The sequence below is a fragment of the Bubalus kerabau genome, chromosome 15 (genome assembly GCF_029407905.1).
Source record: "Bubalus kerabau isolate K-KA32 ecotype Philippines breed swamp buffalo chromosome 15, PCC_UOA_SB_1v2, whole genome shotgun sequence".
Taxonomy (NCBI): Eukaryota; Metazoa; Chordata; class Mammalia; order Artiodactyla; family Bovidae; genus Bubalus; species Bubalus kerabau.
This window is the reverse complement of record NC_073638.1, coordinates 45,968,252-45,986,648: the sequence shown is the minus strand read 5'-3', so window position 1 is coordinate 45,986,648 and position 18,397 is coordinate 45,968,252. Positions and strand designations below refer to the sequence as shown.

Genomic DNA, 18,397 nt, shown 5'->3' with positions numbered 1-18,397 from the left:
GTCCCCTAACCCACTAGGAAGCAAGCAACAGGTCACTACATTGACTATCGCAGAACTTCTTTTTGTATATGCCTCCTAAGATAGAAAGGGCTTTTAAAACAAAACAAAATTAAACTGGAAAAATGCCATTAATATAACTCTAAAAACTAGTTGTATAACTATTTCTGAATATCTTCTTGAAAAATAGAATTACTTTATAATGATTTTACTAATATATGTGTTTTAGAGTTCTGATTATTTAACTCTTTGCCTCCTAAAAGAAAGAATTTAACTAATACAAGAAAGAAAAGGGAATTTTCTTTGATATATAACCTCTTATTCCTTAATTATTGCATCAAGTCAGTATGTTTATCATTGCAGATGATGAAAAAAAGAAGAAAATCTGAAATCCGAATTTCTTAGCAAAGAGAATCTCTGAAGAAAAGAGCTCGGCCACTTGCCATGGTTTTTCTGATGGCATTTTTGACCTCCTTGTTCCTCAGGCAGTAGATGATAGGGTTGAGCATGGGAGTAAAGACTGCATATATGGCTGAGATCAACTTGTTAGAATTGAATGAAGCAATGGCCCGAGGTCGGACATACATGAAGATCACAGCTGTGTAGAAGATGACTACCACCATAAGGTGAGAGGCACAGGTAGAGAAGGCCTTCCGCTGCCCAGTGGCTGAAGGAATGTGCAGGATGGCAGAGACAATGAAGGCATAGGAAAGGACAGTGGCTGAGAGAGGAAACACAAGGATGATGACGGCTAGCACAAAATCTACCATCTCTGCCATAGACGAGTCCATGCAGGCCAATTTGAGGATGGGGGAAACATCACAGAAAAAATGGTTCAAGATATTATTACCACAGAAGGAAACTTGGGAGATGAAGTATACTTTTGCCAAGGAGACAGTAAAGCCACTCAGCCAGGAACTGATGGTTAGCTGAACACAAAATTCTGTGGTCATCATAACCGGATAGCGAAGAGGCCAACATATAGCCACATAACGGTCATAGGCCATGGCAGCCAAGAGCACACACTCCGTACAGGCAAGTGACATGAAGAAATAGAGCTGGGCCATGCATCCCAAGAAGGAGATGGTATTGGGACAAAGCAGGAATCCAGCCAGCATCTTGGGGACGGTGACAGATATATACCAGGTCTCCAGAAAGGACATGGTGCCCAGAAAATAATACATGGGCTTGTGCAGGGATCCAGTGACCCATACGGTGAGGATGATGACTACATTCTCCAGCAGCACAAACAGGTAGGTGATGAGGAAGAGGAAGAAAAGCAGAACCTGCAGCCAAGGGTAAGTAGGGAAGCCCACCAGGACAAATTCACTGATATGAGTGATATTTTCCTTCCACATAATTAGGACATCAAAAGACAAAAGATTTAATGATGGCAGCACCAGATTGAAGAGTGAATCCACATTGGTGCAAGGGGCCCTCAGGCTACATTAAACACAACCCTAGGGTCATAATCTGGTCGTGGGGTATAATTTAGGTCACTGGAGGCCACAGCATCTTCTCCAGAAAATCAGGTGTCAGAACAGGACCTGAAAACAAATAGAACATAGACACAAAGCTAAGAATCTCAAAGTAGAATCGTGAGGTCAGATTCAGGGTTTAGGCCTTTGGATCTGAAGAGGCCTCCAGGTAGTACTAGGAGGAAATCCTTTCCTTATCATCATATTCACAGATTTCAGGGGCAGCTATAAGGTAGGAAATCATCACAATTAGAGAAAGTGCCAAGGATTGTCCAGGAAGCAAGGAAGTTTGAAGTCTGGAGAAAATAGAAGCAGAATATCAACTAGGAAAGACCCTCTTGGCCAGAAGAATTGCTGACCCTGGTCTACTCCTCAGCTATGCCCTATGTCTTTTGAAGACACTGGCAACAGTACTTAATAATTCACTGCCTATTTTTAGGCCCACAGCTTTAAAAAAAATTGAATTATTTTTTTCAAAAATTTATTTCTTTTTTGGAAAACATTTCCCTCTTAGAATAATTAAATATATTTTAGTGTTTTAGATGACTTCTAATAACACAAATGCTAATAATTACATCTTTAATAGCTATACATAATAGTTACATTTATACATATGTAATATTATATATATATATATCTACTAGTTACATATTTTTAGAATAGTTCACAGTTGATCTCAAATTAATCCGTGTAATTCATCTACATCTTCTTCAAAGACTGGCTCAAATATTTTATACTTCTGGAAGAAGTGCTACTTGACTAATTCTATCTACTTCCTGACTCTGAAACTCCTTATTATGGACACTACTTGAGAGCAAGTTGTATTTAAGAAGCTGCCTTGGGAGTGGGAAATCAGGAGATTTGACGATTTGAAAGGGTCCTGGGCTTCCCAGGGCACAATATATAATCTGAGGAAATTTAAAAACACTTTCTTCATAAATGGAGACAGAAGAAAAAAACAGATAAAAATTGGGTTGAGATTATAAATTAAATGAATTTTAAAAGAGAAACATATTCTTTAAGAAGCCCAATAGAAATTAGGAAACTGGAAAGAAGAATAAGATTTTAAATTTCCTAAGCAGGAGATTTCGGAGAAGGTGATGGCACCCCACTCCAGCACTCTTGCCTGGAAAATCCCATAGATGGAGGAGCCTGATGGGCTGCAGTCCATGGGGTTGTGAAGAGTCCGACAGGACTGGAGAACTTCACTTTCACTTTTCACTTTCATGCACTGGAGGAGGAAATGGCAACCCACTCCAGTGTTCTTGCCTGGAGAATCCCAGGGACGGGGGGAGCCTGTTGGGCTGCCGTCTATGGGGTCGCACAGAGTCAGACACGACTGAAGCGACTTAGCAGCAGCAGCAGCAGCAGCAAGCAGGAGATATAGGAGATGCAGTTTCCATTGTTGGGTTGGGAAGATCCCCTGGAATTGGAAATGGCAACCCACTCCAGTATTCTCGCCTGGAAAATTCCATGGATAGAGGAGCCTAGTGGCCTCAGTCCATGGAGCTGCAGTGTCAGACTGAACGACTGAGCACTCACACACAAATATTTAGTAATTATTTCTGATTTATATGTACTTTGTAGCCTAACCCTCCCACCTCCCCACCCCCGCCCCCGCCCAGATCTCTAATAAAAGTAGTTGGTTATATGTGTTGGAAAAATTGAAATAAAATGGATTCAAATTTGACTTCTTTCTCCACTCAAAAGCATTATCCTTTAATTAAGCTTAATAACTCTCTCAGGGAGGTCAATTTGCCTGAGAGTGAAGCCCTATGGAAACACATAGCCTAAATCCTATCAATTACAGAACAAGGTTGTGAAGGAATTTTTACATGTGAATGCACACTCACTTGTGTCTGATATTTCAGGAATAACAGAACACAAAAGAGTAATACAACAAGAGACTTGATATGGACAAAATAAAGCCCAATATTCAGAAGGTACTACAACATTAAGGAAACTGCAGAAGAGTAGGACAAATAATTGGAAGACCTGAATTCTAGTCCACAATCTCTCTCTTATTAACTTGATAATCTGATGTAAACCTCAAGTTACCAAACTTTAATTCCCTTAAAAAAAGGTTATAATACTAAAAAATTCAACAAATTATGGATGCAGACAATTTATAGAATTGTTGAAAAGTGAAAGTGAAGTCACTCAGTCGTGTCCGACTCTTCGCGACCCCATGGACTGCAGCCTACCAGCCTCCTCTGTCCATGGGATTTTCCAGGCAAGAATACTGGAGTGGGTTGTCATTGCCTTCTCCGTTATAGAATTGTTAGTGGTTAAGATAAAGATCTAGGCTTCCCTGGTAGCTCAGATGGTAAGGAATCTGCCTGCAATGCAGGAGACCAGGGTTTATTCTTGGATGGGGAAGATTCCCTGGAGAAGGGAATGGCTACCCACTCTAGAATTCTTACCTGGGAAATCCCACAGACAGAGATGCCTGACAGCTACAGTCCACGGGTCACAAACAGTCGGACATGACTGAGCGATTAAGCACATAAGATAAAGGTCTACTTCATGCTCATTGGAGACTTGGTCCCATATGGCATTTTGAAAGTATAAAGATGAAAAGGTCAAATTTCTATATCCAGATCTTGAGAAGATAATATAAAGAAACAAGCCATTACAGTCCTCTGTGTTACAGCCACAAGTAAGATAGGTAGCCCCTGGGAAGAAGATCTTAACATTGCCTTCAGCGGTGGCCTTCAAAGAAAGCAATAAGGCTTTATCTGCACCTGGGCAAGTGAGCCCTACTGGAGAAAAATCACAAAAGAGGACAGATGATATCAGCATAAATTTATAGTCACATAGCTCAACTGAACCACAGATGGCTGGTATCCTACACTATGTTTTAAATTGATTCACTCTCTACATTTCCCAAAGATTTCTTGGTTTTGATCTCTAATCTGCCATTCTACTATCTCCTACAACTCTCATCAGACAATTTCTCCTCTTATAAAGACAAACGAGATTAGTTTTCCACTTCCAAATCATTATGCTAAACTCTGACATCTCTGTTCATTCTTTCCTTACTTCTTATCTAAGACTGGTCCCTCTATCTGTTCTACATCTCATTTTTCAGGAAGCTGTTGTCAGAAATTCTATCTCTTTTTGTATATTAAATTCTTTACACAAACATTCATTGAGCATCTATTACATGCCAGGAGGCACTGTTCTAGATGCTTGAAACAGCTCACTGAACAAAACAGAAAAAAAAAAAAAAGGCAAAAAACTCCTGATCTTAAGAAGTTACATGCTAGTGAAGGGATACAGGCAGTAAATACAGTCCTTCTCAAGACTGAATAAATATAATATGGATATAAATGTAGGAGTTGACACTTTCTGGGGAAAAATCAGAGCAAAGTAAGTAAAAGTAAGAGTGTGTGGCAGAGTAGCAGGTTCATGTTTTATACAGGATGGTCAGGGTAAGCCTCACTGAGCAGAGTCACGAAGAAGCTAACAGTCATCTGACTGATGAAACAGTTTTCCAAAAAAAAGAACAGGTCTAGTATGGTTGGAGTAGAGTGAGCGGGAGAAGTGAAGTCAGAGAAGTAAGGACAGGTGATGATGAGCAGGTCACCATGGGCTTTTCAAGCAGTTGTACTCATGTTGGCCTTTACTCTGTGTGGATTGGAGCCACTTTGGAAAGTTCTGAGCAGTTGACTGACCTAATCTTACTGATGTTTTAAGAAGTCTTCTGGCAGGTTCTTCTTATCTGAGTCATTTCTGACAACTTTTAAGAATGGACAAACAGTTCTTCTTCCTAAATATAATCCTTCTTTTCTGATCATATTTTTGTATCTGCTTCAGAACACTGTACCATCCATCAAGCCCTCTCTTTCCTTACCTTTACTTTCTACTGTTACTACCTCTCTGGTAATATGCAGCTTTTCCCACCTTAAAAAGGTTACTTAGTTTCTTAATCTCTGACTCTTCTCACCGTAGTCCCCACACCTTTAACTCTACTATGGGTCAAGTAGTTCCATGCACTGAAAACACAAAGACAAATAGACATTGGAGCTGTCTAGTAAAGGAGACAAAGAAGGGGTCAGAAAATTAGAATATAATGCAATAAGCATCGTGATAGGATACTGAGTATTAGGAATCCAGGGTAGAATAATTCTGTTAAAAGAATCTGGAAAGATGTTATTAAAAAGTGCCATTTTAACTGAAATGAAGCATCATAGAGTTTTGAAGGGAAGGAGAAACACCAAAGAGAGCAAAAAGCAAATGCAAAGGCACAGAATAAAGCATTAAAACATTGGTGATGGGATGATTTGCATTTTGACTAGAAAGCACTGATAGCCTGGAAGAAAGAAATGGATCAAGACAAGGCTGGAAGATGAGGTTATAGACAGCTACTCCTCACTGTTTCCTATACCTTTCTACTAGTTCTCCCCATTTCTGATACACTGAGTCCTATAACATCTGACAGAGTACCTCTTTTTTAAATTTTTTATTTTATATTTGAATACAACTGATTAACAATGTTCTGATAAGTTTCAGGTGGACAGTGAAGAGGCTCAGTCATACATATAGATGTATCTGTTCTCCCCTAAACTCTCCTCCCATCCAGGCTGCCACATAACATTGAGCAGAGTTCCCTGTGCTGTATATAGTAGGTGCTGTTGGTTATCCATTTAAATATAACAATGTGTACACATCCATCCCAAACTCCCTAACTATCCCTTCCCCACATCATTCCGCCCTGGTAACCATAAGTTTGTTCTCTGGGAGTCTGTTTCTCCTTTGTAAATATGTTCATTTATATTCATTTTTTTTTAGATTCTGCATATAAGGGATGTCATGCAGTATTTCTCCTTGTTTCTGACAGAGTACTTCCTGTCTCACTGACATCATATGGAAAACAAAACAAGTTCCATTTACATATTCTCTAACATTAGCCTGAACCCTCTTTATTTTTTTTAAAGATAGTAAATATTTATTTTTTTAATTGAAGTATAGTAGATTTTCAGTGTTATGGTCATTTCAAGTTGATAATTCACTCTGCAGCAAAAGGATTCAGTTATATATACATATATATCTATTTTTTCAGATTATTTCCGCTTATAGGTTATTACAAAATATTGAGTATAGTTTCCTGTGCTGTGCAGTAGTTCTTTGTTGGTTATCTATTTTACATATAGTAATGTGTATATGTTAATCCCAAACTCCTAATTAATTCCTTCCTCGCCTTCCCCTTTTGGTAACTATAAATTTGTTTTCTATGCCTGTGACTCTATTTCTGTTGTGTATATAAGGTCATTTGTATAATTCTTTTTTTCTTAGATTCCACGTATAAATAATATCATATTTATCCTTCTCTGGCTTACTTCACTTAGCATGATCATTTCTAGGTCTATGAACTCCCTTGATTTTTAAGATCCACATTTTATTCTTAAAACTTTGAGCCAGTACAGTATTGCCTCTGGCATGACCAAGATCTCTGCATACACCCACCATTCTGAGCACACATGAGTCCCACATGAGACTACTGTCCTATACTTTCTCCCTGCTGAATGCTCACGCAGTTTTCCTACTTGGCCTTCATCATCTTCACTCCTCATCCCTGCCTTTGCCTGTATAACCTGTCCAATAATAAAAATATCCTCCGTTTACTGGGTGTCTATTATATGGAAGAATTTGTACTCAATCTTTCCTATACTTCATCTCACTCAATTCTCACAACAACCTAATAGATATTATTGGTTCCCCATTACAGATACTAGGTAAATAACTTGGCTAAATTCATACAAGTAAAAAGTGGTGGAGATGGAATTATAACCTAACACTGTAGATCTCCAAAGTCTATACTCTTTCTACTCTGCAGCATTCCTCTTTCTTTAATTATTGTTTCCCTCCTCTATTCCCACTGCCACACTCCCAGTTAATGTCCCCAATTTTGTGCATCCCTAGTCTGCTCTTTCCCACTTTCTGTACCACCCATTCTCCTGATCCCTGGTCTTGACCGTACTGACATCAATTTCCTTTTCAATCAAGTCTTTCTTGCACAAATTCCTCACTTTTGAATTTAGTCTTCACACTTCATCTGAGCTTTTAAGAGATCAATCTAAAGTTCCAAAATCTGGTCTGTCTAATTTTATTGTCTTGAGCAACATGCCCCCTAAGTCCATGTAATATTCCAGACATCCTAATACTCATGATGATCTTTCCCCCAACCCTCATTGGCCCTTATATGTATCTACATCAATGTGACCTCTCCCCACTCTATACTCACCTCTAATCCAGCCACTGACCTGGCGTGTTTCACTGAGTCACCATTTCCTAGCTGAAAGTCTTTGTTAGGAAAAGAATGTTGGCTCAGAAAGGAGGATAGACTCACCTACTAAATCAAACAAATGCATTGATGTGTATTACTTAGAAGATAGTACAGATGGGAAAAAGATTTTCTCAAGAAGGAAGAAGTTAGATAAGAACAAGAGGAATATTGTAAATAGAGGGAGGTGGTTTGTGCAATTCAGGGGGAAGGTAGATGCAAAGAAAAATAAAAAGTTCAAGTTTCAGAAGAGATAGAGTGGGCTTGCACTCCAAAGGACTGGGAACATACAGGGGCTTTTGCCTATATAAGACAACACATAAAGATACTAAATAGTATCCTGCCTCCAGACCGAGTGATCTTACTAAAATATAAACAAGTGATTCTCCAGTTCAAATCCTTCAGTGACCATACTGTACAACTGAACTCCTTACATTGCATAGCAAGTGCCTCAGGGTCTGACCCCCCACATTCTTAATACTCTTTCTCAGCTACTCAATCCAAGCTCAAGCTCCACTGAAGAATTTGATGTGTTTTAGTGCAACATCCTCCTTCAAGACTCTATGCAGTTGCACATACTCTATCTTCTACCTGACATTCATTCTAAATCTTTGTACCTGGTAAATGCCTACTCAGATTCATCCTCCGTATCAAACTATGCCTAACCACCCCTTGCTATCACCACCTCCTGCCCATCACTCCAGATCTCTGGTTTTGTAACATTTTGAACTAAAGAGCATCATATCATGCATCATTTTGCTTACTTATCACCACTACTAGTTTTATGAACGCCTTGAAAATACCAATCTTATACTATTTGCGGCTTGGTCATCTTTTTATCTCTAGATGTCTAGCTTAGTTCCTGAAGCATGGTTGTCACTAAATAAGCAAATAAATTTTTGATGTTTATTAAGATCAGATGTCTCACCATGGTGCACTCCGTTTTTTTTGCTTTAGGAATGCAAGTGAAGTAGGTCATCTTGGTCGAGTCTAGCTTGGAGATCTTGGTTCAGTTGTCCAGTACTCTGACCATTAGAGAGGTATTTGGTGAAAATCACCTGTGCCACCCCTGTGAGTCTTTGCCTCTTCACCTTAAAGGATTTGAAGTTAGGGGATAAAAAGGAAAAGGGGAAGGGAAGGGAAATAAAGGAGAAGTTTTGGAATAACCTAATCTAAATCCTTGAAAATTGCTTCTCTGTGAAACTCAAGAGTTCCATGACTTTGCAATTCTCCTCACTTTGGAAAGATACTAGGGTCCAGATGGATTAGGGAAATGGAAAATTTTTTCTTCTGTTTACTCAAAGAAAAGGCAAAATCAACTTAATACGTATATGTGACAAGACTTTTAAGTCCAAAATTCAAAAGTTACTTCTGGGCCTGTTAGATACCCCTTTTGGATGGTAAGAGCCCAAGGTGGGAGAGAGAATTTTTTTCTGTTTTGTATGCTTTTTCTCTGTATCTATTCAATGTATACCTCTTCCTACTCCTCTCTTCTTGCTCTTGTTCTGTCTCTCTGCCACTGAATTTGGGCTGGTTTTATATGTTGACTCTTCCCACAGACCTCATTCAGGCAGAACCTAGAGCTGGACAATTCCAGGACGCAATAAGCCAACTGCTCAGTAGAGGCAACTGCTCTTTAAAAGACACATCCTTGGGGATTTGGTTCACAAATGCTATAGGATTTTCTAGAGCAATAAAGATGAAGACGTTAAAGAAATTTCCCTAGTGACCTCCTAGGGCCACTAGACAGAGTGATTATCAGTTGGGTAAACAGAATAGTAACAGTTTTATGGAATATCAATCTGGTGATTTATTCTAATCTCAGATCTAAAGCTTGGTTTTCTTCCACTGTCTGGTTGTCTGGGAAATAACTATTACTCATGACCTATTACTTTAAAGCATTAATATTATTCAAAGGGGGTGCTGGTGAGAGGATCAAAATACCCAAAGGAGGATTTAACAGAGTTAACAGTACACACCAAGCACCAAAGAGAACTTTCTCTCCACCTCCACTTACCCCACTCAAGAGATAAGTACCCCTGACATCAAAGAGAAACAATTGCACACAGGGCTAGGGTATCAAGTTTTGTTCCGTAAAGCAATTTTTTTTTTTAAGTTGCTCAATCACATCTGACTCTTTGCAACCCCATGAACTATACAGTTCATGGAATTCTCCAGGCCAAAATACTGGAGCAGGTAGCCTTTCCCTTTTCCAAGGGATCTTCCCAACTCAGGGATCAAATCCAGGTCTCTCACACTGTAGGCGGATTCTTTACCAGCTAAGCTACAAGGGAAGCCCAAGAATACTGGAGTGGGTAGCCTATCCCTTCTCCAGCAGATCTTCCTGATCCAGGAATTGAACCTGGGTCTCCTGCATTGCACATGGATTCTTTATCAACTGAGCCATTAGGTAATTTTGGCTCTTTAACTTTTAACTTCTTTTGTCTTGGCTCTTCTTTTTGGATTGTTTTACATTGTTCTCCTTCATGTCCCATGTTAGTTTTTGAGAATAATCTGAGGAAAAGATGTGGAAGGAGAAATATCCATTCTTAGAGATTCAGGAAGAAAATTAGCAAGGTTCTAAAGCAAAGGAGACCAAGAGACAAGGCAAAAGGCACATGGATCAGACAGCTGATGGCACCTCTGTCCTAAACCTTAGATTAAAACCTGTTTCCGTGTCTCCATTTAATCTTTCCATGACTCTGTTACCATTAGAATGATAAGATCTTATGGGCCATGATTAGACAGTGGTTCTCTGGGTCAGGAAGATCCCCTGGAGTAGGAAATGGCAACCCACTCCAGTCCTTGTCTGGAAAATTCTGCAGACAGAGGAGCCTGGAAGGCTATGGTCCAGGAGGTCACAAAGAGCTGGACATGACTGAGAGACTGCACATGCACGTGCGCACACACACACACACTGGGGGAAAGTACAAGGAGACTGCTGCAGACTGTTCAGACCCTAGGAGTTAAACCAGGAAAACAAGAAATGACCTTATGGGAAACTTCCCTAATGGTCCTGTTGCTAAGACTCTGAGATTCCAATGTAGGGGGCCTGGGTTCAAGCCCTAGTCAGGGAACTAGATCTCACGTGCCTTAATTAAGAGTTCGCATGATAAAACTACAGATCCTCCATGCTACAACTAAAAATGATCCCTCATGCCAAAGGAAGATTGAAGATCCCACGAGCTGCAACTAAGACCTGCATGGTCAAATAAGAAAATAAATGTTTTTTGAAAAAAAGAAAAGAAATGACCTTATGTTTCAGATCTGGTCCAGCCTGATCACCAGTTAGGAGACTGAGGACACAGATCCAACATGTGATAGAATGTGTCTTTGCCCTCTATATCCCCTCTGTATATTTCTCTCTTTGAAAATGGCAAGCGTTGTGACAGCAGATGATGGTTACTGTCTAATATATGGAGACTTTCTCAACTTCCTGTTAAATGTTTTTCTATTAGAGATAAGATTAACAAACATAAATATATTGATAGGTAGAATTTTGGTGTCATCTATAAAGCATTCATGAGATCATATTTTCTGGGCCAAAAAACATGAACCAGAACAAAAAGAAATTTTTTAAATTTTATTTTTATAAAAACAAAGAGAAAGTTTAAATAGTATATCAATTTATTAATACCCTTTAGTAAAAATAAAACTAGGTGAAATAATTATAAAATCCAATAGGTAAGTATTTACTTACTACTGTGTTTATATTATTCACTTAATATAAGGGTTTATGTCATATTTTTACATGTATGCTTAAAAAGAATTCTGCTTCTCAATAGTCATCAGATTTACTGATTCAGATTTATCAATAGCTGAAACACTAGAGTTCTAGGATAATTCCAGATACTTCAGGAAATAGCAAAGTTATCTATTCAGTCTCTCAAGCCATAAATCTTTGAATTATTCTAAATTTTAATTCTTTTAACCTGAAACACCCCAGTTAATCACATGATTAAGGACATCTCTATTTTTAAAGTGCAAGGACTGCTATCAGTAGGGTTGTACAGACATCTGTGAATACAAAAAAGCAACAACTCTCTGTAGAAGCTAACATTAATAATCTGTGTGTACCTGCTATGTTCTAAAGACTTCACAGATGTGTTATCTAATTTAACACGTTCAACAACTCTATAAAATGTTACTAATATTCCCAATTTCCAAGCAAGAAAATGAAGGTTCAAATTAAATAAAAAATTTCCCCAGGGAGTGATTGTATCAGTCAATGTTGTGTTACAGGTAATCAAATTTATCTCAGGTAGCTTAAACAGAAAGAGAATTTGATTATTGTGAAGTCATTGAGAAGGCTGGCATTCAGGAGTTTAGGATGAACCCCAGAAACAACTTTGAGCCTCCACAACCATCTTGTCTCAGACACAATACAGAAAACTGTTGCTGTTGCTGCTGCTTCCTCTCTATGGCTCATGAACCAAATCTGTTGCCTGAGAACTTTGGCCATAAGCCACACCAGCTAAATGAATGTCCCACACACTGACTCCTTCTGCCTGTGATTTATGTGGGAATCAAAGTGTTATATAAATGCACCATACAGGGACCTAAATATTAATAAAAACCTGAGGTCTGTAATTTTAAGCTTTCCAGCCTTAACATGTTAGAAAATATTGAAATGGGTATGAAGAAAGACATGATGTTTGCTTCAATCTAAAAATTAGAGGAGTTGGAGAGAATAGAATGTTTAAAAAATGGAACTAAGCCAAAAAATGTGGAAGTTATGGGCACTGTGGCTCTCAGTTGGAAGGCTGACATTCAGACAGGGATTTATTCCTCAAATATCTATTGATCACTGAATGCATGATAGTAACTTTTAGTAACTGTGAGACATAAAGAAACTTATAATCTAGTGTTTTAAATAAGATGTATATTTGAATCATTATCAGTATAAGGTAGAGTCTAAAAAGTGTTACAACCAAGACATCATCACTCTGAACATAAGTTACACACAACTAGAGTCATTTCTTCCTGATAGGTGTGGAGACAAGTCAGCAGAAGCGGGAAGTTGGAAGAAACAGAAAAACAGTCATAGATGACTTGCAGTTCCAGTTGAGTTTTAAAGATCTTATGAGCAATCCTGTACCTTGTATTTTGCTGGATAATGTAGAATAGTATGCATCAAAAGCTGTACCAGGTGTCTTCACATATATCCATTTTCATTTAATCTTCATATCAACTTTGGAAGTAGATATTATGATCTACTGTCAACAGACGAGGAAACTGAAGCTCAAAGAAACCAAAATTCTAATTTGCTGCAAAAGCTACAAATTAACTACTGATAATGCTGTAGTGTTGAGCTGAATATTTGCCTCACAAGATCATGTACTTTCCCAATATTTTTCCACTTACCCAATTGCCAGTGAGGCTGTTTTAAAAGCCTGATTAGAAGGCAATGGCACCCCACTCCAGTACTCTTGCCTGGCAAATCCCATAGATGGAGGGGCCTGGTGGGCTGCAGTCCATGGGGTCGCTAGGAGTTGGACATGACTGAGCGACTTCACTTTATTTTTTCACTTTCATGCATTGGAGAAGGAAATGGCAACCCACTCCAGTGTTCTTGCCTGGAGAATCTCAGGGACGAGGAAGCCTGGTGGGCTGCCGTCTATGGGGTCACACAGAGTCGGACACGACTGAAGCGACTTAGCAGCAGCAGCAGCAGCTTGCTATTTATTAGAAGATAGTAGACCTGAGTGTGTGAAATAGAAGCAACTGGGAAAATATATTGGGGAAAACAAAACAAAACAAAAAAAGAAAATATATTGGGGAAATTCTTCTACAGATCTTATAGTCTAATTTACCATGATAAGACAAGAAATGCAACCTAAAGGGGGAAAAGTGAAAGTTTCTGTGCAGTAAACTAGCTTAAACCTGGGAAACAGACAGTCAAGTATCTATCTACAGTGTCAGGTGTTGAGGCTGGTATTATAGCTTCAAGGATGAATAAGGTTCATTTCTGCACTAAAGAAATGCACAATACACTCAGAGTCAAGCACAAACTGCCATCTGTCATTCAAAATGAAGAGGTGCTCTGGTCGAGGCTGAATATTTGAAAGACAATGCCCCTGTCCCTGCTTCACTGTGTAAGCGGCTGCCATTCACCTGATAAAAATGCAACAAGCTGAAGATCTTGTGCTTGCAGAGACTGAAAATCCCTCTGTAGAACTTACTGTGTATCCACAAACCTGTATGGTAAGAGGAATTCACAAATTAGTAATATTTGGGTTGGTGAACATGAATCTACTTCCTCTTGTGACCCCTTTCTTCATTATGTCACTTTGTATTAGTCATCTTTCAGGTTTTTCAGTGTGTTGGTGCCTCTCTTGACTCTTGCCCTTTTCCATCTTTGCAAGCCCTGATATTTATTACTGTCCACCATTTTCATCTATCTAATTCCTGCAAGTGTTAGCCTAAATGCTACTTCTACTGGAATATTGTCTCTGATCATCCTAGGTCTAACTATTATTTGTTTCCAAAGAACCCTGTATTCATATCATCACACTTAACGCTGGAGGCAATTGTGCCTTTATCTTCCTCACTCATCTCTGAGCTGTTAGAAGGAAGACTCTGTGTTTTTTTGGTAGTTGTTGTCCATTGCAGTCTATCACAGAGCTTGGCAAGAAACAGGGGCACAAGAAATAATGAATGAATGAAGTTAAGAAAGATGAGTATATTATAGTTACTGAGTGTGCTGCAGGGACTAATATCAGAATGGATGTTTCATATTGGAGATCAGTAAAAATAAGGCTGATTTGGTTCAGGTGGCAAAAATGTCAGACATTATTGAGCTTCATGAATGGTAGAGTGATTCTAAAATAATAAATAAATGCACAAGGAACTCTGTTCAATATTATGTGGCAGACTAGATGGGAAGGGAGCTTGTGAAAGAATGGATATGTGTACATGTGTGGCTATATCTCTTTGCTGTACACCTGAGGCTAGCACTATTTTAATCAACTATACTCCAGTATAAAATTAAAAGTTTTAAAAAAGACTAGAATGAGTAGATACTATTTAATTCAAATTAAGAATTACTAAATAGTAGATTTCAAAAGCAATAGATAAGAAAGATTAATACAGGAATGTTGAATAATATATTCAAGGGGCTTAGATCAAAACCAGGAGACAAATTTTAGACTCCAACTCTAAGTGAACAAAATGTGGAGTCATAATAGCTTTTTCTGATTATTGTTTTCATATTTTAACCTCAGCTTTATCAATTTTGTAGAATTCTTCTTGGTATTCTATATTTTCTTATCTAGTCAACAGGTCCCATAATAATATATAAGACTTGCATTTGCCTTAGAAAATTTGTATTTGTTTTCACCTATAGTAATGGCACCCCATTCCAGTACTCTTGCCTGGAAAATCCCATGGGCGGAGGATCCTGGTAGGCTGCAGTCCATGGGGTCAAGAAGAATTGGACACGACTGAGTGACTTCACTTTCACTTTTCACTTTCATGCATTGGAGGGGGAAATGGCAACCCACTCCAGTGTTCTTGCCTGGAGAATCCCAGGGACAGGGGAGCCTGGTGGGCTGCCGTCTATGGGTCGCACAGAGTTGAACACGACTGAAGTGACTTAGCAGCAGCATAGTACATAACAACATGTTATATTGGTATATTGAGGGTTTCAGCTCAAGCATATACTGTTGTAATGCTATTCTCTTACTTTGCTTACAATAGTCATATATAGCATGAAAGGCCACAAGAATCCAAGAGCCCAAAAGGGAGTGTCTCAAGAGATACATATCAACTCCAAAAGTTACATTAATACTGATTCTTTCATCCCTTGTGAAACTACTGATCCCATTCCTGTAATAAGAAATAAGCTCTTATAGTCCTTGAAGGGTTTTCCTGGTAGCCCAGACAGTAAAGAATCTGCTTGCAAGCAGGAGACCTGGGCTCAATCCCTGGGTCAGGAAGAGCCCCTGGAGAAAGGAATAGCTACCTACTGCAGTATTCTTCGGAGAAGGCAATGGTACCCCATGCCAGTACTCTTATCTGGAAAATCCCATGGACGGAGGAGCCTGGAAGGCTGCAGTCCATGGGGTTGCTGAGGGCCGGACATGACTGAGCGACTTCACTTTCACTTTTCACTTTCATGCATTGGAGAAGGAAATGGCAACCCACGCCAGTGTTCTTGCCTGGAGAATCCCAGGGATGGGGGGAGCCTGGTAGGTTGCCGTCTATGGGGTCGCACAGAGTCAGACATGACTGAAGCGACTTAGCAGCAGCAGCAGCAGCAGTATTCTTGCCTGGGGAATTCCATGGACAGAGGAGCCTGTTGGGCTACAGTCCATGGGGTTACAAAGATTTGGACACAACTGAGTGACTAACACTTTTACTTTTTTTATTTTCAAACATGGATGAGAACTGAGAAATGCTCAAAATTATTATTATTATCAATGGTAGTTGATCATCAACACAATATAATTGCAAAGAGCACTATCATCACCATCACTACCACACCATCATGTCTTTTCATCACATTTACAAATCTTATGTACTGAATTGCTTGATCGAGACACCAATGGGTTAACAAAAGTCTCTCTGAGAGCTATGATCACAGACTCATATACTACTTAACACAGTGGTTAAAAGCTAGATTCTTTGGGTTCAATAATGGTTTTGATATTTATTATGTACACAATTTCAGGTAACTTATTTAAATATCTCTGTGTATGTTTCACTTTCCTGATATTTAAAATCAAGTATCTAATCATAACTAACTCATGGAGGCATTTGGAGAATAAAATAGACTATCTTGTGTAAAGGGTTAATAAAACCATTTTACATATGCTCGTATTTACTGTTGCTCTCTCATTTCAAGGAATATATTGTCATATACAGTGCATATTAAATACATTCAAAGATTAAAGATTATATAGTGAAAGTGACAAATAGTTTCAAGATATTAGCTCTGATAGAGTGCCTGAAACTAGGGACAGATTTTCATGACATTGTATAGGAGGTGGTGATCAAAACCATCCCCAAGAAAAAGACAACATAAAGGCAAAATGACTGTCTGAGGAGGCCTTACAAATCACTGAGAAAAGAAAAGCAAAAGGCAAAGGAAAAAAGGAAAGATATACCCATCTGAATGCAGCATTCCAAAGAATAGCAAGGAGAGATAAAAAAGCCTTCCTGGGTGAACGATGCAAAGAAATAAAGGAAAACAATAGAATGGAAAAGACTAGAGATCTCTTCAAGAAAACTAGAGATACCAAGGGAACAATCATGCAAAGATGAGCACAACAATGGACAGAAACGGTGTGTAACTGAAAGAAGCAAAAGATGTTAAGAAGAGGTGGCAAGAATACACAGAACTATACAAAAAAGATCTTCATGACCCAGATAACCATGATGATGTGATCACTCACCTAGAGTTAGACATCCTGGAATGTGAAGTCAAGTGGGCCTTAGGAAGCATCACTACGAACAAAACTAGTAGAGGTAATGGAATTCCAGCTGAGCTATTTCAAATCCTGAAAGACGATGCTGTGAAAGTGCTGCACTCAATATGCCAACAAATATGGAAAACTCAGCAGTGGCCACAGGATTGGAGAAGGTCAGTTTTTATTCCAATCCCAAAGAAGGGCTATGTCAAAAAAATGTTTTAACTACCACACAATTGCACTCATTTCACACACTAGCAAAGTAATGCTCAAAATTCTCCAAGCCAGGTCTCAACAGTATGTGAACTAAAAACTTCCAGATGTTCAAGCTGGATTTACAAAAGGCAGAGGAATCAGAGATCAAATTGCCAACATCCATTGAATCATAGACAAAAAAGAGAATTCCAGAAAAACATCTGCTTCATTGACTATGCTAAAGCCTTTGACTATGTGGATCACAACAAACTGTGGAAAATTCTTCAAAAGATGGGAATACCATACCACCTGACCTGCCTCCTGAGAAATCTGTATGCAGTTCAAGAAGCAAGAGTTAGAACTGGACATGGAACAATCAACTGGTTCAAAATTAGGAAAAGGGTACATCAAGGCTGTATATTGTCACCTATTTAATTTATATGCAGAGTACATCCTGTGAAATGCCAGGCAGGATGTAGCACAAGCTGGAATCAAGATTGCTGGGAGAAATATCATAACTTCAGATATGAGGGTGACAACACCCTTGTGGCAGAAAGTGAAGAGAAACTAAAGAGCCTCTGTTGAAAGTGAGAGAGGAGAGTGAAAAAGCTGGCTTAAAACTCAACATTCAAAAAACTAAGATGATGGCATCTGGTCCCATCACTTCATGGCAAATATGGGGTAACAATGGAAACAGTGACAGAATTTATTTTCTTGGGCTCCAAAATGATTGCATATGGTCACTGCAGCCACAAAATTAAAAAACACTTGATCCTTGGAAGAAAAGCTATGACAAACCTAGACAGCGTGTTAAAAAGCAGAGATGTTACTTTGCTGACAAATGTCCATCTAGTCAAAGCTATGGTTTTTCCAGTAGTCATGTATGGATGTAAAACTTGGACCATAAAGAGAGCTGAATGACAAATAATTGATGCTTTTGAACTGTGCTGTTGGAAAAGACTCTTGAGAGTCCCTTGGACTGCAAGGATATCAAACCAGTCCATCCTAAAGGAAATCAATCCCAAATATTC

The 18,397-nt window shown here is 38.8% G+C and overlaps 1 protein-coding gene across 1 annotated transcript; it reads right to left on the bottom strand.

Moving 5' to 3' along the window:
• Positions 1-398: 398 nt before the first annotated feature.
• On the bottom strand, positions 399-1,355 carry LOC129627751 (olfactory receptor 6). The gene has a single exon (XM_055547280.1). The coding sequence runs from the start codon at positions 1,353-1,355 to the stop codon at positions 399-401; it is 957 nt and encodes a 318-aa protein (XP_055403255.1).
• Positions 1,356-18,397: the final 17,042 nt, after the last annotated feature.

What these genes read in the sequence shown, in the direction of transcription:
- LOC129627751 (XM_055547280.1), bottom strand. Translation starts at nt 1,355, where the DNA reads ATGTGGAAGGAAAATATCACTCATATCAGTGAATTTGTCCTGGTGGGC.